General features: G+C 47.7%; 1 protein-coding gene and 1 pseudogene across 4 annotated transcripts; both read left to right on the top strand.

Annotated features, from left to right (window-relative positions):
• The first annotated feature begins 596 nt into the window (after positions 1-596).
• LOC141129465 (uncharacterized) lies at positions 597-17,704 on the top strand. 4 transcript variants are annotated; one of them, XR_012241832.1, is made up of 3 exons: positions 8,815-9,068; positions 11,552-13,038; positions 16,510-17,704. XR_012241832.1 is itself a non-coding variant. In XM_073617526.1 (2 exons), exon 2 carries the CDS (start codon positions 11,553-11,555, stop codon positions 12,834-12,836), a length of 1,284 nt encoding a protein of 427 aa, XP_073473627.1. In that variant the 5' UTR covers positions 597-953; positions 11,529-11,552; the 3' UTR covers positions 12,837-13,526. The 4 variants fall into 4 exon arrangements, 3 of the variants coding, with proteins under 3 accessions (XP_073473627.1, XP_073473615.1, XP_073473637.1); XM_073617526.1 differs by lacking the exons at positions 8,815-9,068; positions 16,510-17,704 and adding an exon at positions 597-953 and having other exon boundaries at positions 11,529-13,526; XM_073617514.1 differs by lacking the exon at positions 16,510-17,704 and having other exon boundaries at positions 11,552-13,526.
• LOC141129485 (beta-1,4-galactosyltransferase galt-1-like) overlaps positions 12,230-24,661 on the top strand; it is a 67,497-nt pseudogene continuing 55,065 nt past the window's right edge.

Here is a 24,661-nt window from a genome sequence, read left to right as displayed (position 1 = left end):
CAGACTGTTCTAAACACGGGAAACATGCACCCCTTTACAGGCATACTATAGACACCCCCCCAGGTACGAAATTTAAAGGAATATTTCACTTTTATTGTTTCACTTTAAGCATTATTAAAATCACTGCTCCCGAAAAAACGTCCGTTTTTAAAACTTTTTTTTGCATTGATACATGTCCCCTGGGGCAGGACCCGGGTCCCCAAACACTTTTTATGACAATAACTTGCATATAAGCCTTTAAAATTAGAACTTTTGATTTTTCACGTTCGAGTCCCATAGACTTTGACCGTGTTCGCACAAACTTGTGTTCGCATGTTCTGCTGCGAACCAAATCGGGGGGGGGAGTTCGGCTCATCCCTATTCACAAACTTATTACACAACATAAAGTTACTTACCAGCCTGCTCAGTCATACACAACATACAGTTTCTTACACAAACATTTTAGGTTGTATTAAATGGGTCATATTAAATGTTTATAGACATTTGAAGGCAATAAGCCCAGCGCATTGCCCTTGATACTTACAAACCAACAAACGCCCACACAATCTATAAAACACACATCCTAGAATAAAATGTCCACATGAGTCCATAGTCCATATAACAACATTTCCACAACACGGATACATGCCAGTTACTGATAGAACCCATTTGGCAGCTAAGAGGAAATAAAGAGGCATAAACTGATAAACTGCAACAGATAACCAGGAGGCTAACAGTCATTGTGTTCCTTGTTATGACAATACCTGTATGGGCAGAACACCGTGTCACCTTCACTTGTGGGTGTAAAAAAAAGAGCAAAAAAACCCTAAAACACATTCTGCTGAGAGGTGAGTCTGTCACAACGGAGTCCTTGAAAAATTTAACATTTGGAGCTCAATCTCAAGACTGGTGAAGGATCCAACTGGCACAATAGGAGCTTCTTCTGCTTGGAGTCTTCTGATCTCTGCTGAGAAGTAAGTCCTTTTCTGAAATATGTGTGCAATTGGTTACAACTGAAAGATGAGGTGCCTTGTGTGAACTTCAAAGGGACCCCATGTATGTGAAAGGTTTTTTCTCACCAATGAAAGTCCATTATTTATTTGGTGGATCCATGATGGTGGACTTTGTGAGTGTATGCCCTGAGAAGGTTGCAGGGATTACTGTGAAAGGTTTTATTTTAGTTAGCAGTGCTTAAAGTGAATGTCCATTATTTTGCTTTGCGAATCCTGAAAAGGAGAGGGGGTGAGGGTTACTGTCCAGATGTGTTTATGATGAAGTTGAGGAAAGTCGGCCATTACTTTGGGAGTTTGTGTGTTCTGACCCAAAGGTCAAAGCAGAAGGGGACATGTGTGACCCATAGACAGCTGATGAAGATAGTGCCCTCATCCTACCCGAAGGCAGGTGTGGAACTGATTGGAGTCAGAAGGGTGGTGCCCACATAAGAGACTATTATCTAGTGTAGAGATGAGATTTGGGTTTGGGACTAACATTGAGGCAAACCCACCATGTTCCTGGTTGCAGATCCAGCAAACTGATATGCAATTTTGCCACCATGACAGCCGAATGACCATAATGCACTTTCTTTGAACCTAAGTCATGTGGCTTAGAAGGGCCACTAAGGGGGTGTTTGGATAAGTCAGCCCCCTCATTAAAAAAAGATTGGGTTCCCAGCAGCCATATTGTGCTTTATCTGTGAGAGGGAAATCATAGGGATCACTGCTGATAAAATGCATAGAGAGGGATCAGTAAAGGGCTTTGTAGGCACTATCGGGTCTGTTAAAGTCAATGTAAACCCATACTGAGTGTCCTGTAAGTAGAAAAATGCTTCAACCCCTTCAATACTGGACACTTTTACCCCCTTCTGCCCAGGCCAATTTTCAGCTTTCAGCGCAGTCATACTTTGAATGACAATTGCACGGTCATGCAACACTGTACCCAAATGAAATTTTAGGAAATTAAATGTAGCGCTGGTAGATTTTTAATCTACCGCTGATAGGTAAATCTTGTGGGTTACTTGTTAGGTGGAGTTAGATTTGCCTCTGTTCCAGCTTGGCTGAGTTGCATGTAGTTCCACATTGTGCCGGTGGGCGTCGTTGTCACTATTGGCTGGTGGTGGAAAGGCAACGTGTTGAAGCGTATGAGTGCTCCTCTGTCCCGGAGACAACTCAGTGGAGGTGGTCCTCCGAGTTGCATTCTGGGAGAGGGTATTTATGGGACAGACGCCATGTTTAGGGGTTCGTTTTCAGCCACCTGCTGGCCCTCCTGGCCGACAGGTATGCGTTAAGAGTACCACCTCTTGGTCCTCTGTTCCGGAGGCCCACATCGCTGCGGCATGTGGGTGGGCCCAGAAGCCTGTCTGGGGCCTACCACAGCAGCAGAGGAATGGTCCTGAGCTGTCTAGCCTGAGTGAAGAAGCTGGACAACCGAGGAGATCCCGGGGAGGACCCGTCATGGAAGGATCATGCGTAGTGCTGGTCTGGAGAGGGGCCTGGTGACTCGGTTGGAGGACGTATCCTGAAGTAACATTACTGCATAGTACTGCTGGGTTGGCTTAAAGGTTCAAGTACTGTGTCTGACATTCATCGCAAAGCAATGCATCCTGTGGCAGAGGATGGTACGGGTTTAATTCCAAACAATTCTGTGGCAGAGACTTTTGTTCGTGCTGCGTGCTGGCTGCTAGGCAAGTGAGAGAGGTCTATCCAGGCGGGCGGGGATTGAGTCCCACAAGGGGAGTGCATTCAACTACAAGTGTTCAATTCCAAAGAATGTTCTAAAGAATACTAAGGAAAGGTATTTGAGCCTCCCTGCAACTTTCCTTCTGCCTCTTTCCTGCTACTTCCTTTATTAAAGCATTGGAAAATATACTCAAGTGTTTGGTGCTTATATCGTCCAGAGGTAAACTCAACGGGACCCTAGACCCGGTGCCGGTGAAACAGAGGTATCGAGAGTGAAGGCAACAGCCCGCTTTAAACCAGCATGTTTCGCTGAGAGTTAGTGCTACATGTGGGGGCTCGTCCGGGATTTGTTGGCCATCAGTTCTCGCAACCTGGAGAAGTGTTTCACCGGGAGTTTACGGTAAGAGCTGGACTTTGTCAATTTCTCAAGAGAAGAAGAGGTTAAAAGTTGCAGGACTTTATTTCTGACTGCGTAGGCGGCGGGCGCCAGTGAAAGACCGGGAGCTACGTGATCAGAGGAACAAGTGGGAGGAGCCTAGCCTACTTGACACCGCGTGGGACGCGTGTGTGTGTTGGCGCCAGAGAAGAAGCGAGGCCTCGTGATCATGCTGAGAAGTTCATAGTGTGGCCATGTCTTTTTCGGCGATGCAACCAACCGTGGGGCCTAAGATGTTCACTACCAGCGCCGCTGCGGGTGCTATGCTGACCGGAACCTTGCTTACAGATACCGGCATTCATCTGAAACCACAGGGGAGGTTTGTTCTTTATACAGTTGGAGATATTGAAGGACTGGGCATGCTTTGCCACAAGTGTGAAGGACTGGTCATACATCTCCGTCCATTTGTTCGCTGCTCGCAATGTGGAGAATACTTGTTTGTGGTGGAGCAACCTACCATGTCGCCCCGTGCTTATCGTATGGACTGGGCTACAGGTATCGCCACAGTAGAAGCTGCTTCTACTGCTGGAAAAGAACGGCAGGCTGTGATTTCGCCTGTAGTCACCGAAAGTGTTCCTGAGGGAGATAATGCGGTAACTGACTCATCAGCGGACATTACTTTGATTTCCGCGTCCACTACGCCTATCCCTGTTGTACCTGTCCAGAGGAAGGTGGGATATGTAAAGGCTTCCTGCGGCCGTGGTTGAGGCCTACCCCAGAGACTGCCCGAACTGGAGAAGTCCACGTCGGGAACGGGTGAGAGATCAGAGGGGAATGTATCTGGGACTTTGTGTAAATATTTGCTGGCAGAAGAGTTGAGAGATTCGGAGATAGATTCCGTGTCGGATCTCTCCGGTGATGATGATTTATTTGAGACAATGTCACAAGAACTGTTATGGTCCCAGGGTGAAGACGTTGCTGCTGCCTTGACTTCCTCAGAATGGACAGCCCTGAATTCTGGGAGAACATCCCTTGTGTGGAGCCACACAGTACTGTCGGGGAGACATTGCCTAAAGTTACTACTTTGTTGCCGACACCCATCGAGTCTATGGTGAGCAAGTCATTGAACTCTTGTGTGCCCCCTGGTTTGGGGAAAATTAGATTGGTGCCCAAACTTGCACGTTTACAGAGAATGCTTAACAAGCGTGTGGCCAGGGAATATGGTTTGGAGTTCCCATATGTTACCCAGGACATTATGCAAGAGATTGAAGCTAACCGGGAGCTGTGGTACAGTGAAGCTGTTTGGGACTATTTGTCTGTGCCTAAGCCTTTCCGGAGGACTGGATGTTCTGTCGCTATGGATAAACGCTTCAGTGGATGTTTCCTACACTGGAACTATGGTCGGCACATTTATGCTGACAAAGTGGTCATTTGCAGACCAGGAAAAGATGATGTGGTGTACATTTATCACTACAATGGATTAACAAGGAAAATCACTGACATTGCCAGATCCTCGGTTCTACTGGTGATTATGGATAAAGAACTGTGGGGTATGTAGATAGATAGTGTCAGTGTTCAGAGATCTTCGAGGTCAAGATTTGGTGTTCAGCTCTGTGTTTCTAAATCCAAGGCTCGGTTTTTCACTAGCTGGACTTCTTTCGTTTAAAGATATGACATACCTAAATATATATAGGGATGGACTCCTCAAGTATTCTAGTTGGTTCCTTAGTGGGAACATAGGAAAGATTATAGGAAGAGAGTTTCATTTAAAAAAAAAAAAATGAGACTTTGCTCCTAAAACTGTATATATCTTGTGTGTGTTTAACTTTGTTTTTTTTCAGGAGCAAGTGGACCTGCTATCAAGCTGTTAGGCTTTTCAGGTAGATAGATAGTGGGGTTGCAACAGTATTAATGTGGTTTTGTTTACGGATGTGAACATATTGTTTAAAAGAAAAATGTTGAAATTGTAATATCTCTCTATTGTCTTCTTCTCTTCTTTACTTTAATCCAAGTTTTAAGCTCAAATACCTGCTCTCAGGCTTGGGAGTTATTATTTTTCTGATAGACGTTGAGGACAACGTCTATTGTAGTGGGGGGAGTATGTAGTATGTAACGCTGGTAGATTTTTAATAGGTAAATCTTGTGGGTTGCTTGTTAGGTGAAGTTAGATTTGCCTCTGTTCCAGCTTGGCTGAGTTGCGTGTGGTTCCACATTGTGCCGGTGGGTGTCATTGTCACCATGGGCTGGTGTTGGAAAGGCAACACGTTGAAGCGTATGGATGCTCCTCTGTCCCGGAGACAACTCAGTGGAGGTGGTCCTCCGAGTTGCATTCTGGGAGAGGGTATTTATGGGACAGACGCCATGTTTAGGGGTTCGTTTTCAGCCACCTGCTGGCCCTCCTGGCCGACAGGTATGCGCTAAGAGTACCAACTCGTGGTCCTCCGTTCCGGAAGCCCACATCCCTGCGGCGTGTGGGTGGGCCCAGAAGCCTGTCTGGGGCCTACCACAGCAGCCGAGGAATGGTCCTGAGCTGTCTATCCTGAGGGAAGAAGCTGGACAACCGAGGAGATCCCAGGGGAGGACCCATCATGGAAGGACCATGCAGAGTGCTGGTCTGGAGAGGGGCCTGGTGACTCGGTTGGAGGACGTATCCTGAAGTAATCTTACAGTATAGTACTGCCGGGTTGGCTTAGAGGTCCAAGTACTGTGTCTGACATTCATCGCAAACCAATACATCCTGTGGCAGAGGATCGTACGGGTTTTATTCCAAACAAGTCTGTGGCAGAGACTTTTGTTCATGCTACGTACTGGCTGCTAGACAAGTGAGAGAGTACTATCCAGGCGGGCGGGGATTGAGTCCCACAAGGGGAGTGCATTCAAGTACAAGTGTTCAATTCCAGAGAATGGTCTTAAGAATACTAAGGAAAGGTATTTGAGCTTCCCTGCAACTTTTCTTCTGCCTCTTTCCTGCTACTTCCTTTATTACTTCTTTATTGAAGCATTGGAAAATATATTCAAGTGTTTGGTGCTTATATCGTCCAGAGGTAAACTCAACGGGACTCTAGACCCGGTGCCGGTGGAACAGAGGTATCGAGACGTGAAGGTAACAAGCCCGCTTAAACCAGCAGCTCCACCGAGAGTTAGTGCTACATAAAAAAAAAAAAATTTCTACATTTTTTACATCCTGTCACCAGTGCAGTCCAGGATCATATAACTGGTGTGGTGGTGATCAGGGACACTGACAGGTGACAGTATGTAAAAAACAGTGACCAGAGCAATACGGTGTTACCACAGTAACAATGTACTACACTTGGGAAGTGATCAGGATTTTTTTAAATTGTTTTTACACACTATGATTGCTTATAACTGTGAACTTCACGGTTATAAGCAACCTTTTTTTTTCTGAATGAAAACTACTGATACAGTGTTTACTATTGTGATTAGCTGTGATTGGCCCTGTCTGTACCATGTGATGACTGTAACCAATCTCAGAGCTCATCACAATAGTACACAATGTAAAGCACGAATCAAAGCCTTTCATTGTGTACAGCTGTCATGTGATCTGCTGGGATTGGTCACAGTGGACAAATGGTACCGGCAGCGGGCCAGTACAGTGATCTGACATCGGCCCATGGGGCCATGGGCGTCCACAGAACTTTTTTCAGGGGGGGGGGGCATCATTTTAAGGTCACCCATGCTCTGACCCTTTTCGACAATGTTATTATCACATCACGTTCAGAGACTGCAGACATGGCACAAGAGACTGTCAGAGACTGCAGACATGGCACAAGAGACTGTCAGAGACTGCGGACATGGCACAAGAGACTGTCAGAGACTGCGGACATGGCACAAGAGACTGTCAGAGACTGCGGACATGGCACAAGAGACTGTCAGAGACTGCGGACATGGCACAAGAGACTGTCAGAGACTGCAGACATGGCACAAGAGACTGTCAGAGACTGCAGACATGGCACAAGAGACTGTCAGAGACTGCAGACATGGCACAAGAGACTGTCAGAGACTGCAGACATGGCACAAGAGACTGTCAGAGACTGCAGACATGGCACAAGAGACTGTCAGAGACTGCGGACATGGCACAAGAGACTGTCAGAGACTGCGGACATGGCACAAGAGACTGTCAGAGACTGCGGACATGGCACAAGAGACTGTCAGAGACTGCGGACATGGCACAAGAGACTGTCAGAGACTGCGGACATGGCACAAGAGACTGTCAGAGACTGCAGACATGGCACAAGAGACTGTCGGAGACTGCAGACATGGCACAAGAGACTGTCAGAGACTGCGGACATGGCACAAGAGACTGCATACATGTGGGGGGTGACAGAGACAGAGGGGGGTGACAGAAAGAGACAGAGGGGGGTGACAGAGAAAGACAGAGAAGGGTGACAGAGAGAGGGGGTGACAGAAAAAGGCAGAGGGGGGTGACAGAGAGAGGGGGGGTGACAGAAAGAGACAGAGGGGGGTGATAGAAAAAGGCAGAGGGGGGTGACAGAGAGAGGGGGTGACAGAAAAAGGCAGAGGGGGGGATGACAGAGAGAGGGGGTGACAGAAAAAGGCAGAGGGGGGTGACAGAGAGAGACAGAGGGGGGTGACAGAGAGAGGGGGTGACAGAAAAAGACAGAGGGGGTGACAGAGAGAGGGGGTGAAAAAGACAGAGGGGTGACAGCGAGAGAGAGGGGGTGACAGAGAGGGGTGATGGGGGGTCAGAAAGAGGGACCCCCTAGCCCTATCTGCGGTTCCTCAAGTGCCCCTATGTCCCAGTGGTGTGTGTAATGCTCAGTATGGTACCTTGCATGCCAGTAGGATGTCCATGATGGCCAGCAGCTGGCAAGACCCGTTTTCATTCTGGGTGAGGACAGGAGGTGCTCTGCTCCTTCCATCGGATCTATGATGTGACATGGAGCGGTCCCTGGCTGCTTGCATTTCCTTCTTGTCCTTGTTCTCTTGAACCCCCGGTCAGTCTGTCCTCCAGGCCTGGGAGCAACGAGGGGGTTTAAGGAGTCCAGGGGTTCCAGGCTCTGGGAGGCGCCGGGGACATTGTGCCCTCTGTTCCTGGCGTCTTGCTGCTCCCCTTTCCCGTGGCCTCCATCTTCTGGGCCCCTCGCTTGCACTATATAGACCGGGTGATGTCATCCTGCCCACCCCTTGAGGCCTTCGCTGTCCCGCTCCTCGCATCAACTGTCACCGGCCCTGCTAAACTGTGTACAGGTGCGAGCAGGGCCAGCCGCTAGGATAAAGACAGAGAAGACCGAGTGGGGAACTCCTGATCCGATCCTCAATTCCAGGGAGAGGCACCTGCCCTCCCTTGCCCCTACCTGCAGACACCCATGCATGGGGCGCAATCCTGGGAGGACATCATATGGGGTGGGAAGAGATTTATTCTTGAAGAATTTGGGGTGGGAGGAGGGAAGGGTATTCACCAGTGACATTATCTTGTTAAAGATCTTATGAGCTTTGAGTCAGGGGGCGTAGATAAGGGGAGAGTCAGGGGTGTTCAAACCCCCCCGGGGCAAAAATGAAATGCATGGTGTCCCTGCTCTGCAGCCGCACATGGCACCAGCGGCAGGCAGCACTGCAGTCAGTGGCACACAGAGTGTAATAATGCCGCTGCAGCAATTGTAATAGATCATTAGGCATACCCGCACCCATGTTGTGGTACACCGCCAGGCCGGTCTATCGAGCTCGGGCTGAAGGCTGACAGATCTATCACCAGGCAGCACAGTGGGAGCCGGAGGTGCGTGTATTCCTGTCCAATGCACACCATGTATTCCTGTTGGCTTCCAGTGCCACTCCCACCTTGGGCTTGGGAGAGGAGCTTTGCCTGGGCTCTGGAGCGCAGAGTGCTGGTAAAGTGCTGTGTAGCCGCCGGCCCCCCACATGGATGAACTGCCGCTGTCCTGTCCAGTTATGTCCCGCTTTCTCTTCTGGCCGAGTCTCAGAGAGTCTCAGAGAGTGTCCTCAGACTCACCACTGCTCAGACTGCTGTGCTGCTGCTGGCATTCTGCTCTTCATACCAGGTAATGGTGAGTCAGTGAGAGACTGTGTGCGATTCTGTGTGCCAACTGGCAAAGTATGTGATTGAGGTTGGCTGGGTGAAATTTTGCATTGCTTGTGTTACTGACAGATGACTGAGGCTAAGCTGAGTTTTCTAATGCTTGTTTTACCGACAGTCCAGCTTGGCACCGGCAAGCTTGTTGTGGTGCTCACCGGCTTACTGATTCATCAGTTGGCACCACAACATGTCTGCCAATGCCAGGCTGGACTTTCTGCTGCCCTCAGTGGCATGCCTTGGCCCTGTTTTACCCCTGGTTCATACATATGTGGTACAGGAAAAGCTGTGACCCCCTGTGTGTTTCCATCACCGCATTGCAATCACACTGTGTTTTTTGATCTGCTGCAGGTGGTCAATTCAAAGTGAACAACTCCCCAAAAGAAGGTCTCAAACGCAGTGTTTGTCTGAACCAGATCGCATGGTTGGTTTTTCAAAAAAAAGGTGCCTGCACTTCTTTGGTGCGATGCGGTGCGATTCAGCTCATTCAAAACCCACCGCTCAAATCACACCACGCAGAATCGCATGTGAATGGCACAGGAATGCGGTGCAGTTCCTGTGCGATTTACATGAAAACTATAGTGTGATACCAGGCATTTTGAATGGGCTCAAACCGCACCAAAGTCATGCAGCACCAATTTTGGAACCGCACTGCAACCGGTTCGCATGGTCGTTTTGTGAATGCGGTCCGGTGCTGGCAAAAAAACGGTGTTTTGCAACCTTTGCTTGGGGTGTCGTTAAGATAGCACTGACACCCACTGCAGATTGCAAGGAGGGGTGCGATCTGAATGAGGTGCATGAAACGTGCGTGGATTGAGGGTTTCCCGCGTTGTAGTGTACCTCCCCGTATCTCCTAGGCAGTTGTGTGTCTTTCCTCTGCCAGCGCAGGAAGACGTGCGATTACACACCTTCTCACACCCGCTTAGATTTCTGGATTACACTACAGAAATTCCATCCAACCTTTGGCCCTTGGCTTTCACTATATAAGCCTATATGTGGCTATATATATATTTAAACACAATGCGTAACTGATGCTGTGGTGACTAGGATTTGGAGCGCCATCTGTTAAGCTATCAAGTTCCAGTCCGGCCTGGGATACGCACACATTTCTGTGAACGAGTAAGTCCTTTCTCTTCCTTATGATATATACAAATATACATATATTTCTGGTTTTCCCAAAGTTCTTATCATGATTGTTTGCCCTTATAAGCTCCTATGACCTACCATTTATAGCTATATGTATAATGTATACTGTATATGTGTACTAATGATTGGTATATTCTACCTATGTACCCCCCCAGATCATACAATATCCTTACAGGAAACCCCTGAAGAAGGAATTGCATTTTTTATCCGAAACATGTTGGGTTCCCAAGTACCACATATATGCATGTTTTCCTTGATTAAAACACTCATGTACATGGTCTAGATATTTTGTATGAACTGTTCACTGTTTTAAATATTTCTTTTGTATATTTCTAATAAAGTATATTTTTTATTACTTCTGGGTACCTGTATTACCAATCATATTATCCCTTTAAAAAAAAAAACCCTCTTCCTCCTTAGGTAATTTACTTCCACTCTCCCCCTCACCCGTACAATCCCAAGGCCTCTTTTGTTTATCTTTCCAAAGTGACAAGGGTGGACTCTTGCACAATTCCTGTCCAAGCACCTCTGGTAGTGGAGACAGGAACTCCTAGGGTAGTGGAAGGACACAGCGGCCAGGAAGATGAAGTGGTGAACTTGAGCTTGGAAACACAGACATCCACCTAGTATGGATTCAGGTCTCAAGCTGTGTTTGGCAGCAGCCAGACAGACAGGTACACAATCACGATCAGGTTCAAGGTCAGGGACAGGCAGGAGTTAGCAATGTGCTGGAAGCGAGATACCAAGTGATCGTGGTCATTCCGGGGTTGATAACACAGATGAGCAGCAGACATAACAGGCAAGGGCAATCTAAAGGGAAGTGTTTAGATGTAGCCGGGTCATTACCAAGGTTAGCAGGTTTTCAGGAACTCAGAACATGGAATCAGTGCTGAAGACAATCAAGCAATGAGGCCAAACAGAACTCATGTGCCGCTAGGCGCCAGGTTCTGTGGGCACGCCTTTTGCGCACCTTGTTAGGTTCTATGCTCATGACCCACCATGAAGATGAGCATGACCGGCCTGTGGTGCTCCTACTGATATGAATGTCTTAGTGTTCTCCATACTATAAATACAGAATTATAGTGTCTGCCTCAATGTTCTCTGTACAACTCTGCGGAATATATGGTATGATATTCACATGACTGTGGTCGGGATATTAGAGTGTAAGTTCTGCTGGTATAGAGACTGATTTGAGCAATTCCTCTACTTCTACATAAGAGTTATAGATTTCAGATTTCACTGAACTTATTGTATTTTCTCTCTCTTTCTTATCTTTCTACAGCTGTGATCACCTGATGGGACCAGAATGTGGAGGTGTTCAAGATACATGTTCTGCACTGTGTCGGTGTTTGTGTGTGTTTCTGTCTTTTATTATTCCTACCATATAGAACATGAACATCTGATGAGATCTCAGGAACTTCCCATTACCATAGTGATGATGAATTTCCAGGAACTTCCAATTGCCACAGACACCATTACAGCTCTGGATAGTCGAACATTTATCATCTCTCCGTATTATGAGCCTAGAGTTAGTCAATCAGTCCGGGTCATCGCCATCATCCATGTATCTGTGAAGGAACTCTACTGTATCTTCCATTGTTCCTTCAATCAGAGCGTCTTCATGAGGGCACAAATAGATCATCACAGTGACAGATTTGGGTTCCCATATGGGACAACAGATCTCCTATGTGCAGAACCTTCTGGGTGTAATTACACTTATATGTCTTTCTCTTCAACTGTCTCCACAAATACAAGTCAGAGCCTCCTGTTTGAAGTCAGGAACCGTCCACCACAACCAATCTCCTCCAATTTCACCATCTGTATTTCTACTTTGTATGGAAACTACAACAATGTCCTCCAGATGATCCAGAGTATTGAGATGTACAAGATTCTGGGGGCCTCTAGAGTCACCATCTATAACACCAGCTGTTCCCAGGATGTAGATAAGGTGTTACGTCATTACATTGATGAAGGAATTCTAGAGGTGTTGCCATGGCCAATAGACCGCCATCTTCAGACATCGACAGAATGGCAGTATTCTGAAGGACTCACCGCTGAGATTGGATATTTTGGACAATCTGCAACTTTGAATGATTGTCTATACAGGAACATGTACAAAAGTAAGTTTGTTCTCCTTAATGACATTGATGAAATTATTCTTCCAGTCAAGGACTGGGACTGGTCATCCCTGATGGAGAGGCTCCAGAATAAACACCCAGATACAAGTGTCTTCCGCTTTGAGAATCACGTCTTCCCCACTTCAGTCAACATTGCTGAATTTGACAAGTGGTCTCATGTTCCTGGGGTCAATATTCTCTCTCATGCTCTCCCTGTAAGGTGGCTATACCTCAATAACCGCAAAATGATTGTGAATCCCCGAGACATATTTCAGACCTCCATACACTTAATTGCAAAACACAGAAGGAATTGGAGGAATATAGGACAAGATTTGGCCATTCTCTTCCACTGTAGGAGAGAGAACGGTGTCAATGTAAAGGACCTTGCTCCAGATGATAGGCTGATGAGATACAAGCTGTCCTTAGTGCCCAATGTAGATAAGGTGATTCAGAAACTTTTCCCTCGGCAATAATCCCCGCCTCACCCCCTCCCGTATATTGTGTAATGTAGAGAGAAGACTGGAAATCTGGGTGTACATGACTCCAAACTCAACATTTATCAAAGGGGGGTTCTCCCAAGAGGGTCGATTAGGACACTAAGATTGATTTACATTTATTATTTTATTATGTAGAAAAAGACACACAAAAATTATTTGATGAGACAAAGGAAACCAGGTATGTACCTCACCAATAAATTAAAAAGACAACGTTGTCCTGTTTAAAAACTGGGGGGGGGGGGGGGGGGTGCAGCTGCGCATGCACACACACTCACAAACTCACACTCATATGCATAACATGATCATCGAAAATCACAAATGGGTGGAATTAAAGTCCCCTGGATGAATTAGTTATTCCTTAACCAAAGAAGGGGATTTTTATTGCTAAAAATAGAAATGATCAGGTAGCAAAGTTGGGTGTTTGCGGTGTTTTTAGCAAGGCGACCAACATCTGACCGCCATATATACTCCTGTGCAGGATAAATTGAATTGCAGTCCAAAGCAATATTATAAAGATATAAATCCCTTCGATACAGGTCAAAGGCTGGCCTGGTTAATCAACTGAGACTTGGAGAGTAATTTTGTTGATACAGGGATGTGCAAGGAGCAAACTAATACAGGGTCATTTCTTCCAAGAAGCAATGTATATATATCTCCATAGCAGAACGGGGGGGTGGGGGGGGGGTGGGGAGGAAATGCAGGGGCACGGTATCACATCTGATTAAAGGTACTGGATCACAGATACTCTCACCATGTCCTGCAGCCACTTTCCACTACCTCTACCCATCCACTCGAATCACCCCTCACTCCAGATCCAGCCTCCAGGAGAGCGGCTCCAATCCACAGATAGTAGCTGTAAACACAGTGCCGTCGCTGTACAGGTAAGCGCACCGCATTAAAGCAACTGAAGGCAGTTCCTTGCACACTGAATGGTCAGTCCCGTTTAGGCTCCGTCTCAGCAGCCTCTCTAGTGACGTCACACTGACGCGTTTCGCTAGCCAATAGGACGCTAGCTTCCTCAGAGCTGGGAGGAGTTTGGGCAGAGGCATTTAAATAGCCATAGTGATGTCCATGTTATACCTACTTTTGGCCACAAGATGTCATCCAAACTTTCTCCCATACTTGACTTTCAGCAAAAGGCTAATTGAGTGCATAGGCATTTTTCATTTATATGTCTTAGGCGGACTGTAACGACACCCCGAGTATGAAAGGGGTTAAAGCCGTTTAGGACATTTCATTTCTGAACACAAAGGCAGCTACCGAACACTCCAATCAGCCGAACAAGAAACCCATACGAATAATTCTTCCCCCCAAGTACGAGACGAGGCTCTGTACGGAGGGTCAAACAGGAATCAGACTCTTTTTAGAACCAAAATTACAAGTCTTTTTATACAGTAGAAGAGGAGGTTCCCCCCTCCTGCTCATATTACTCTAACAATACAACTGTAACCAGAAACCTAATTAACATGAGCTAATTTACTAAATCATTTACCCAGACTAGGTGACTCAGAGACATGACCTTTAGGACAGACTTGTGGTCACCGAGCTTCACACATTAGTATAAACACAGGACTCCTTCATACAATAGCAGGAGCTAATAACAATTAACAATACAAACAGTGATCTCCTCCCCTCCTCAGCCTAGTAGGCAACAAACTACAGTATGAGTAGACTGTCCGGCTCCTACCCGGTTCTAGAGGCCAATGTGATCAGCTCTCTCAACTAACATGTGGAGTTCAGAGTCAAACAAACCAAGAATAGTCTTTACATATATCCTGGGGGATATTGTGGATAAATATTCCTGTCCCATTTTAAATAATCCAATCATATTCTCAGGGTTCATTTTTTTCTTGGTCACCCTGCGCCCAACACTGACTCCCGTCACATGGACAAAGGGAGAAGTGAAGGCAATAAATAGATAGATAATTAAATAACACAGGTAGAGGGCAAGTAATGCCAAGTTTGAATATAGCTATATAACCACAATTATACATACCATTTTTGACGGCTTATTTCACCAAAAAGGACTGTAAGTTGCACTCAGTGTTTAAACCTAGCGGGGTCATCGAATTTAAATAGTACGTCCACATCTTCTCTTTCTGCAATAAAATAGTGTCAAAATCACCCCTTCTAAGGGGCAAGTTGAGTATATAAATTCCCTCGACCTTCAACCCCTTGGGGTCACTACCGTGAAATTGTGCAAAGTGCGGCGAAATTGGGCGGTCATCATCCTTTTTCCTAATACCACTGATATGTTCGTCAATCCTAATGCGGAGTTCTCGTTTAGTTTTCCCAACATATATTTTGTTACAGGGGCAAGTAAGCACATAAATGACTCGAGTAGTCGAGCAATTTATAAAGCTTTTAATCTTATATTGTTTACCTCCGCATGAACTGGCGAACACATCAGTCCTATGTACATACGTACAGATGTTACAATGCCCGCAGGCACGCATACCTACTAGGGGGTTTTTGCGCTTGTAAGCCAAATTTTGGTTTGTGTCCTTTTCTACTCAGAATGTACCAAAATGTCATTTAGGTTTTGTGCCCTTTTTTGCCCTAGGGCCTACCGTGTCTGCAATTAGGGGAGTGGATTTAAGGATGTGCCAGTTTTCCTCCAAAATACTTTTGATCTGGGTCCACTGAGACCCAAATTTCATGATGATTCTTGGGCACGTTTCAAGTTTTTCTGGAGGAACTGTCTGAGTTTCTAGAATGCATTCCCGTTTACACCCCAAAGCTTTAGATTTGGCTTTTTTAAGGGGTTTATGGGAATATCCTTTTTCCCTGAAACTTTTATACATAGCGTCTGATTCCTCCAAAAAACGTTTGTCCTCCTGATTCTCAGGAACTGCCCCGTGGGTATTCCATTAATCAAGGATTTTGGATGATGCCTCTGGGCAAGGAGGAGGGTATTTGCTGCTATCTATTTGCAAAACGTTCTCGCCAACTTGGTTGTTTACTATACTTAATTGCAAATCTAGAAAGGGCAGTGTCTCCACTGATGTTTCTATCATTGGTATTCTGTTGTAATAAAAATTCCATTAACTCCTCTACTGTACCCCTCCAAATCATGAGAACATCATCTATGTAACTCAGCCACAGAAAGCAGTGGCTGAGGTACATAGAGGATTTAAACACAACCTCATCCTCCCAGAGCCCCAGATGGAGGCACGCATAAGATGGGGCCCAAGGGGCACCCTTACACGTGCCCCTTTGCTGATGGTAATACACTCCCCGGAACTAAAAAAAATTAATGTTAAGCATGAACTCTGTGACGGGAGTCACTAATAGAGGCACGGGGTGAATGGGAACCCCACTGTGATCTGTGCTGGTCAGAGACTCAATGCTGTGTATGTGTGTGTGTATGTGGTGTGTGCTGTTTGCTGTGCTGGTTTGGGGTGGGGCTGTGTTCCAATGTTCTATTGTGTTTGTCTGCCTTGGATCACAGGATGTGTATTGCTGTGAGGAAAGAGGGAGGGGGGATTCCTCCAGCAGCCCCCCTGTTAAGACTGTTTACTGATGAGAAGTTAAGCACACCTGACCTGTGTGTCCATTGTTATTGGACTGTTTAACCCGCCCTGTTTTCCAAGGGTGGGGGGGAAATGTTTTGAAGTGGGATCTGTATAACATGTGTTTTTTTGAATAGAGATTCATTCCTGTTTGAAACCTGAAGACGGAGCCGTGCCTCGTTTTTGGGGTGGATTATTTGTATGGGTTCCCGTTTTTTCCTCCTGCCTCTTTGGAGGACCCTTGGATGGGACAAATGGGACAGCTCCATCCCCTACAACTGGGAAACCCTTGGTACTACTTGGACACCTTCAAGTTTATTAAGGAGCTGGGGCTACATGGAGTGAAGCCCGATTTGTGGAAGCCAAAAACTATCCACAAGTTGATTAGAGCATCGGACAATGTTGAGACTGTTCCAGGCCTCCCTTCAGCCACTTGTAAAGTGGTCTGGAGGAATGTTTCTTCAAAGAGACTCACCAACAGGCACAAAGATCTGGCATGGATGGCAATGCAAGGGGGGGTTGCCACTCAGGACATTCATGCATGCCAGAAACCTGTGCAGATACAGGCACTGCCCCTTTTGCATCATCCAGGAGGAAACTGCTCTGCATGTTTTCTGGGAGTGTCCCTTTGCACAGGACCTGTTGAGGGCCCTGGAACCTGAACTCAAAGACTTTGTGCCACAGACTGCGATCACACACTTTGGTGTGTTGAACGGACTCTTCTGTGGAACTTATTCACAGGAGGACATTGACGGTGCCTGGCGGGTGCTGTGCTGCTTTAAGGACGCTTTATGGTGCGCCAGAAAGTGCCTCATCCACCAGCAGGAGAGGATGTCCATCGAGGACTGTCGCAGACTGGTTCACAGTCTGCTCAGAGACTATCACTTGATGGACTTCAAAGAGGAAGAGGAGGTCTGAAGATTTCCCCACCCCCCTCTCCCCCCGTGTATCCTTTGGCAGTTCAAATAAAGCTTCGGGCCTGTGAACTCTTTTCTCCCTCCCCTACCCCACCTTCTCCACCCCCCCATCACACCCGTTGCACATTTGAATGTTATTTAGACTGTATGACCTGACTTTTGTGACATATGTTTGAAGTAATGCTTTCAGGGTAATGCGGCGTCATGCATGATGTGATGTTTCGGGGTATTATTACTCTGCACAACACATTAGGCATCATAACGCAGGATGAATGTAATTTATTGGTATGCTTGGCGATGTATTGTTATGTAGTGTATTTATGCGCTGCGTCACAGATTGGATGTACCCTGTTTAAGTATTTGTTTTTTTGTATATTTTCTTGCAAAATAAAGTATACATTTTTCAATCAAAAAATTTGTATGGGTTCCTTGTTCGGCTGATTGGGGTGTTCGGTAGCTGCCTTTGTGTTTGGGTGTGGAATGTCCTAAACGACTTTAACCCCTTTCATACTTGGGGTGTCGTTACAATTGGTGGCAAGCAGCGGGATAATTCCCACAGCCCAGAAGGACAGCTACAAGAGGACACAGGACAATGGAAGCACAGTATGAACAGCTAAAGCGCTCTACCCTCAAGGACTTACTGGAGAACCGGGGCCGACCGGCCAACAACCGTAATAAGAGGGACATTATCGCAGAACTAGTCGAAATGGATAGAGCCGAAAGAACCAACATAACCGAAAGGCCCAGCATAACAGACAGGACACCCGAAGAGGCAAGTTTTGATCGGGCTGTTAACATAAAACTGGCACATTGTGGCCCTAACCCTACAGCGGAGATCATAGACCGAGTTATAGCGGCTGTGGAGGCAAATAGGCTACAGCAAAGAGGTGCTGCAGCAGCGGGAGTCACAACAGCACCAACTGAAAGGAGAAAGGTACATTTTGCTGCTTTTAAAAATTTCATTGAAGCAGAAGGGGAGATTGATGGGTACCTTGCTGATTTTGAACGGCAATGTGCCCTACACCGGGTGCCCACAGAGGAATGGGTTACCATTTTGTCTGTGAAATTGTACGGCCGGGCCAGTGAAGCGTTCAGGACCATCCCAGATGAGGAGATTATGAACTATGGGCTTGTAAAAGAAGCACTTTTGGCCAGGTATGCCGTCACACCAGAAGCATACCGGAGGCGGTTCAGAGAGACGAGCAAGCAGACTGGAGACTCATATGCCGAGTGGGCATGCCACCTACACCTCACGGCATCCCACTGGGTCGCTGGATGCCAAGCAGTATCCGGGGAAGAGGTGCTGCAGCTGTTCCTGCTGGAGCACTTCTTTGACAAGCTGTTCCCGGAAGTCAGAGAGTGGGTCCGGGACAGAAAACCTTTCACCTTGTCTAAAGCAGCTCGCCTGGCGGACGAATACACAGACGCCCGCAAACTGGATAACCCTGTGGTCAAGACAACAGCTCAGGTGGATTATCGATCAGCCGCACCCCCTCTAGCTGGCACCTACCAACCACAGTCGTACCGCCCTACAGCACCACCTCCAGCGGCCACTTATTCTCAGCAGCCCAGGTTCAACTCCCAGGACTACTCACAACCCCTCAGGTGTTTCGGGTGTAAATAGCTAGGGCACAAAAAGCCAGACTGTCCATTGAATCCAGCCAGGCAGTCCCAGTCGTGGAGAAAGCCAGCAGGGGGGAATCCCCGTACATCCATGCCTGCGGCTCACTGCGTTGAGGAGGAAGAACATTGGGGTGTCCTGCACGAGGCTGATCCAGTACAAGCAGCTAACCAGGACAACCGGCAGCAACACAGGCAGACCGTCCGGGTTAATGGAAAGGTAGCTAATAACCTATGTGATACTGGTGCCACCCTGACCCTACTACGGAAGAACCTCATCCCAGAGAGCCAACACACCAGAGACACTGTAGCCGTAAGGTTAGCAGGAGGCACTATCTTCCAGCTACCCGTTGCCCGTATTCACCTGGACTTGGGGGTTGGTTTGGGACACGTGAATGTGGGGGTAATGAAGGATTTGCCAGCGGATGTACTACTGGGGAATGATTTGGCCCCCCTCGTTTCTGCTTACGCCCCGATGGGCCCCGCTGAAGCCAACCCAGTGACTACCCGTCACCAGACCCGTACTGTTGGAACCGGCCCGCTTGCTGCTGAGACCCAGGTAAGACAATCTTCCCCGACATGTACCTTAGATCAGGCTCCCCTAGGCTGGGATATCCCAGAAGCATTCGGGAGGGAAACCCGAGAGGACCCGACCCTACACAAGTATAGGGCTAAGGCAGATACTCAGGAAAGGGGAATAGATGGGGAGCTTTATGAATGGGTGGGGGATAGACTGTATAGGATCCCTAAGCCATCCCCGAGAAGTAAAGCCCCTTCGCAGAAATGACAGCTGGTGGTACCTAAGAAATACCAGCTGGATATTCTGCGAATTGGGCATGATGTACCACTAGCAGGACATCTAGGGTCCCATCGCACAGCCCATAGAATTACACAGAATTTCTTCTGGCCCAATTTTAACCAGGATGTGTGACAGTACTGCAAAATGTGTGATACACGTCAATGGGTAGGTAAGCGGGGGGACCACCCTAAGGCCAGACTTATGTTCATGCCTATTATTGGGGAGCCCTTTTAGCCGTTGACATTGTGGGTCCCTTGGCCAGGCCTAGTCCATCCAGCAAGAAGTATATTCTCACCGTGGTGGACTACGCCACCCGTTACTCAGAGGCAGTAGCTATGTCCAACATTGAAGCAGAGACAGTAGCTGATGCCCTGGTTAAAATATTTACTAGAGTGGGGTTCCCTAAGGAGATTCTCTCTGACCAGGGAACCCAGTTTACCGCTGTGCTCACCCATCAGTTGTGGAAGGTGTGCAATATTAAGCCCTTGCTGAGCTCACCTTACCACCACCAGACTAATGGTGTCTGCGAGCGCTTTAACGGGACCCTCAAGCAAATGCTGAGGACCTTTTCGGACGCTTGCAGAGACTGGGAGAAATTCCTGCCTCACCTGTTATTTGCGTACAGAGAGGTACCCCAGGAATCTACTGGGTTCTCTCCCTTCGAGTTACTCTATGGGAGAAGGGTCCGCTGACCCCTCAATCTCATTAGAGGACACTGGGAGGGAGAGACAGAGCGGGAGGGGACCCCCATAGTGCCCTATGTTCTGGAACTCAGGGACTGCATGGCGCAACTGTCTCTGATGGTAAGGGAGAATCTCCAGGCGGCCCAGGGGAGACAGAAGAGATGGTACGATCGGAGGGCCCGACAGCGTATCTTCCAGGTTGGGCAGAAGGTCTTAGTGCTCAAGCCTGTGAAGACCGACAAGGTGCAGGCATCTTGGCAAGGCCCATATAAAGTAGTAGCCCAGGTATGTGATACTACCTATGTTATTGCCAGCTGTGCAGATGAAAGAATCCAGCGAACCTTTCATGTGAACATGCTGAAGGAGTATCAGGAACGGCAGGAGGATGTGGCTGCAGTATGTGCCCCTGCTGCGGACGACTCTGAAAGTTTACCCCTCCCTGACTTACTAGAGAGAGACCCCCAGACTGACCTCATTAGCCTCGTACAGCTGGGGGACCAGTTAAGCCCCACAAAGAAGGAACAGGCTAAGCGGCTTCTGTGGGAGAAACAGGCGACTTTCTCCCAAAAACCGGGCTGCACGACCCTGGCTGTGCATAAGGTAGAGACCCCTGGACAAGCACCCCTTCGTCAGCCCCCCTACCGTATCCCTGAAGCAGTCCGAGAAGGAATGCGGAAGGAGATACAGGAGATGATTCAGTTAGGAGTCATTGAGCCCTCTGACAGCCCTTGGGCCTCGCCTGTAGTCCTGGTGCCTAAGAAAGACGGAACTACCCGGTTCTGCGTGGACTACAGGGGACTCAATGAGAAGACCACCACTGATGCCTACCCAATGCCCAGGGTAGACGAACTGCTAGATCGTATAGCCAGGGGACGTTATTTAACTACAATAGACCTGTGTAAGGGCTATTGGCAGATTCCCCTGGCCGAGGATGCTATCCCCAAGTCGGCATTTGTTACCCCATTTGGCCTGTACCAGTCTAAGGTCATGCCATTCGGGATGAAAAATGCCCCGGCTACCTTCCAACGTATGGTGGATCGGCTCCTCGATGGCTTTCAGGATTTTGCATGTGCATACCTGGATGACATTGCAATCTACAGTGGGTCTTGGGAGGAGCACCTGGTTCAGGTAGGGGTGGTTCTGGACAAGATTCGGGCCGCAGGCCTGACGTTGAAACCAGACAAGCATGATCTAGTTATGGCGGAGGTGCAGTACCTGGGACACCGAGTAGGGTGTGGGAACCAGAGACCAGAGCCAGCCAAGGTAGGGGCAGTAGCTAACTGGCCCACACCCCGTACTAAGACCCAGGTATTAGCCTTCTTGGGGACTGCCGGGTACTACCGGCGTTTTGTCCCTGATTACAGTGCCATTGACAAGCCCCTGACTGACCTGACGAAAAAGAATTTACCTAGGCAGGTCCTGTGGTCTCCAGCTTGTGAAGCCGCATTTCTAGCCCTCAAGCAAGCACTTGTAAATGCCCCTGTCTTGGCTGCCCCAGTACCTAACAAAGGTTTCCTTGTCCACACAGATGCTTCCATGTTTGGACTGGGGGCTGTGCTGAGCCAAATTGGGGAGGATGGAAGAGAACACCCTGTCGCATACCTGAGCAGAAAACTATTACCCCGGGAAGTGAGCTATGCAGCAGTGGAGAAAGAGTGCTTGGCCCTGGTTTGGGCCCTTAAAAAGTTGAACCCTTATTTGTACGGACAGGAATTTTCATTAGTCACTGATCACAACCCATTGGTCTGGCTTAACCGGGTCTCAGGAGACAATGGTAGGTTGCTGCGGTGGAGCTTAGCCCTGCAACCTTACAATTTCACCATCAGCTACTGACCCGGTAAGCAAAATGGCAATGCTGATGGGTTGTCCCGGCAAATCGACGTCACTCCGGCCTACTAGTTCAGGACATCCCCAAGTTGACCCGAGAAGGATCAAGCCGGGTCTGCTGGATTGTTCCGCAAGGAGGGAGCCATGTGACGGGAGTCACTAATAGAGGCACGGGGTGAATGGGAACCCCACTGTGATCTGTGCTGGTCAGAGACTCAATGCTGTGTATGTGGTGTGTATGTGGTGTGTATGTGGTGTGTATGTGTGTGTATGTGGTGTGTATGTGGTGTGTATGTGGTGTGTGCTGTTTGCTGTGCTAGTTTGGGGTGGGGCTGTGTTCCAATGTTCTATTGTGTTTGTCTGCCTTGGATCACAGGATGTGTATTGCTGTGAGGAAAGAGGGAGGGGGGATTCCTCCAGCAGCCCCCCTGTTAAGACTGTTTACTGATGAGAAGTTAAGCACACCTGACCTGTGTGTCCATTGTGATTGGACAGTTTAACCCGCCCTGTTTTCCAAGGGTGGGGGGGAAATGTTTTGAAGTGGGATCTGTATAACATGTGTTTTTTGAATAAAGATTCATTCCTGTTTGAAACCTGAAGACGGAGCCGTGCCTCGTTTTTGGGGTGGATTATTTGTACGGGTTCCTTGTTCGGCTGATTGGAGGGTTTGGTAGCTGCCTTTGTGTTTGGGTATGAAATGTCCTAAACAACTTTAACCCCTTTCATACTCGGGGTGACGTTACAAACTCTAATGCCGCGTACACACGGTCGGACTTTTCGTCTACAAAAGTCCAACGGACGCTGACGGACTAAAGCTGGCTGGTAATCCGATCGTGTGTGGGCTTCTCCGGACTTTCAACTGACTTTTTCAGCCTCAAATCCGACGGACTTTAGATTTGAAACATGCTTCAAATCTTTCCGACGGACTCGAGTCCGGCCGAAAAATCCGCTCGTCTGTATGCTAGTCTGACGGACAAAAACCCACGCTAGGGCAGCTATTGGCTACTGGCTATCAACTTCCTTATTTTAGTCCGGTGTACGTCATCACGTAAGAATTCGACGGACTTTTGTGTGATCGTGTGTAGGCAAGTCTGTTCGTTAGAGAGTCCGCCGCAAGTCCGTCGAAAGTCCGTCGAAAGTCTGTCGGACAGGCTGTCGGACTTTTGTAGCTGAAAAGTCCAACCGTGTGTACGCCCCATTAGAGCTCAACTACAAATTTGTTATGTGTTCCCATCCGGGGGTATTCCTATCCAAAAAGTGTGCCACTGCAGCAATCCCCCACTGGTGGGGTATTGAGGTGTAGAGGCTTTCTACATCAATTCCCACCAGGAGAACATCCTCCGGTAGGGTTAGATGTAACGATTTCAAAAGAACGTCCCTAGTGTCCTGTACAAAGGAGGGAAGCAGACCAACCATGTCTTTAATCAATGAATCCACATATTTCCCCACCTTTTCTAGGGGACTGTTGATAGCCGAAACAATCTCGGGTCTCCCCGGTGGATGGCTTAGTGATTTGTGTAACTTCGGAATGATATAAAAAGGTAGGGATGGTAGGACTCTCAACCCTAAGGTAGTCATATTCTTTTTTGGAGAGTAGGCCAGCCTCCAGGCCCAATTTGAGTTTGGTGTTCAACGTTATGACCAACGAGGGGAACGGGGTCACTGTGAGTTTTTTATCGCCAAGTAATTTTAAGGTTTCACCCTCATAGAGGTTCTCGCTCATTAGGACCACATTCCCCCCCCCCCCCTTGTCACTTTTTTTGATCACCAAATCAGGAGCTTCTTCAAGTTCTCTAAGGGCCTTCCTTTCCTCACTCATAAGGTTATTAAGACCAGTCCCAGTTGACCTTTCTAAGGTCCCTTTGTACCAAATCAAGGAACACTTTAAGCCATTTATGTTTTGAAAGCGCCGGCATTTTGATGGATCTAATTCTAAGGTTTGCTGCTCTCCTGATTGGTTGGCTGGCTTCCTCCTCTGAATCACTATTTGCATTTTCATCCAACAGCGATAAAAGGTTATCTAGGGCGTCTCTATCCTCCCTATCCAGGTCGTGACCCGGGACCTCCTGACTATCTTGTTTTTGGGTAGTATGCCACGCCTTGAAGAGGACTTTTCTCAGGAAGAGATTGATGTCCTTGAATACCTCAAATTCATTCATAGGGGACGTGGGAGAAAAAGATAGCCCCTTTTGTAAAAGTTTTATGTGATGGTCATTTAATTGGAATGCCGATAGGTTTACCACCTTTAGATCCTGTACTCCATTCACAGACCCATCAATCAATGTCTCTTTTGGCTTCTTGATCTCTCACTCCTCTGACTTTTATCTCTTCCTTTTCCTTTCCTCTTCCTTCTGTGGCATTTTTTCCTCCCTCTTTCACTTTCTTTCTGGTCAACATTTGCTTGGGGTCCAAGGCTGACATGTTCCCCTTGGGGCTTCCCAGA

This window comes from Aquarana catesbeiana, linkage group LG01 (assembly GCF_042186555.1).
Source record: "Aquarana catesbeiana isolate 2022-GZ linkage group LG01, ASM4218655v1, whole genome shotgun sequence".
Taxonomy (NCBI): Eukaryota; Metazoa; Chordata; class Amphibia; order Anura; family Ranidae; genus Aquarana; species Aquarana catesbeiana.
Note: the sequence above shows the minus strand (reverse complement) of the source record. Positions and strands in the feature narration are given on the sequence as shown.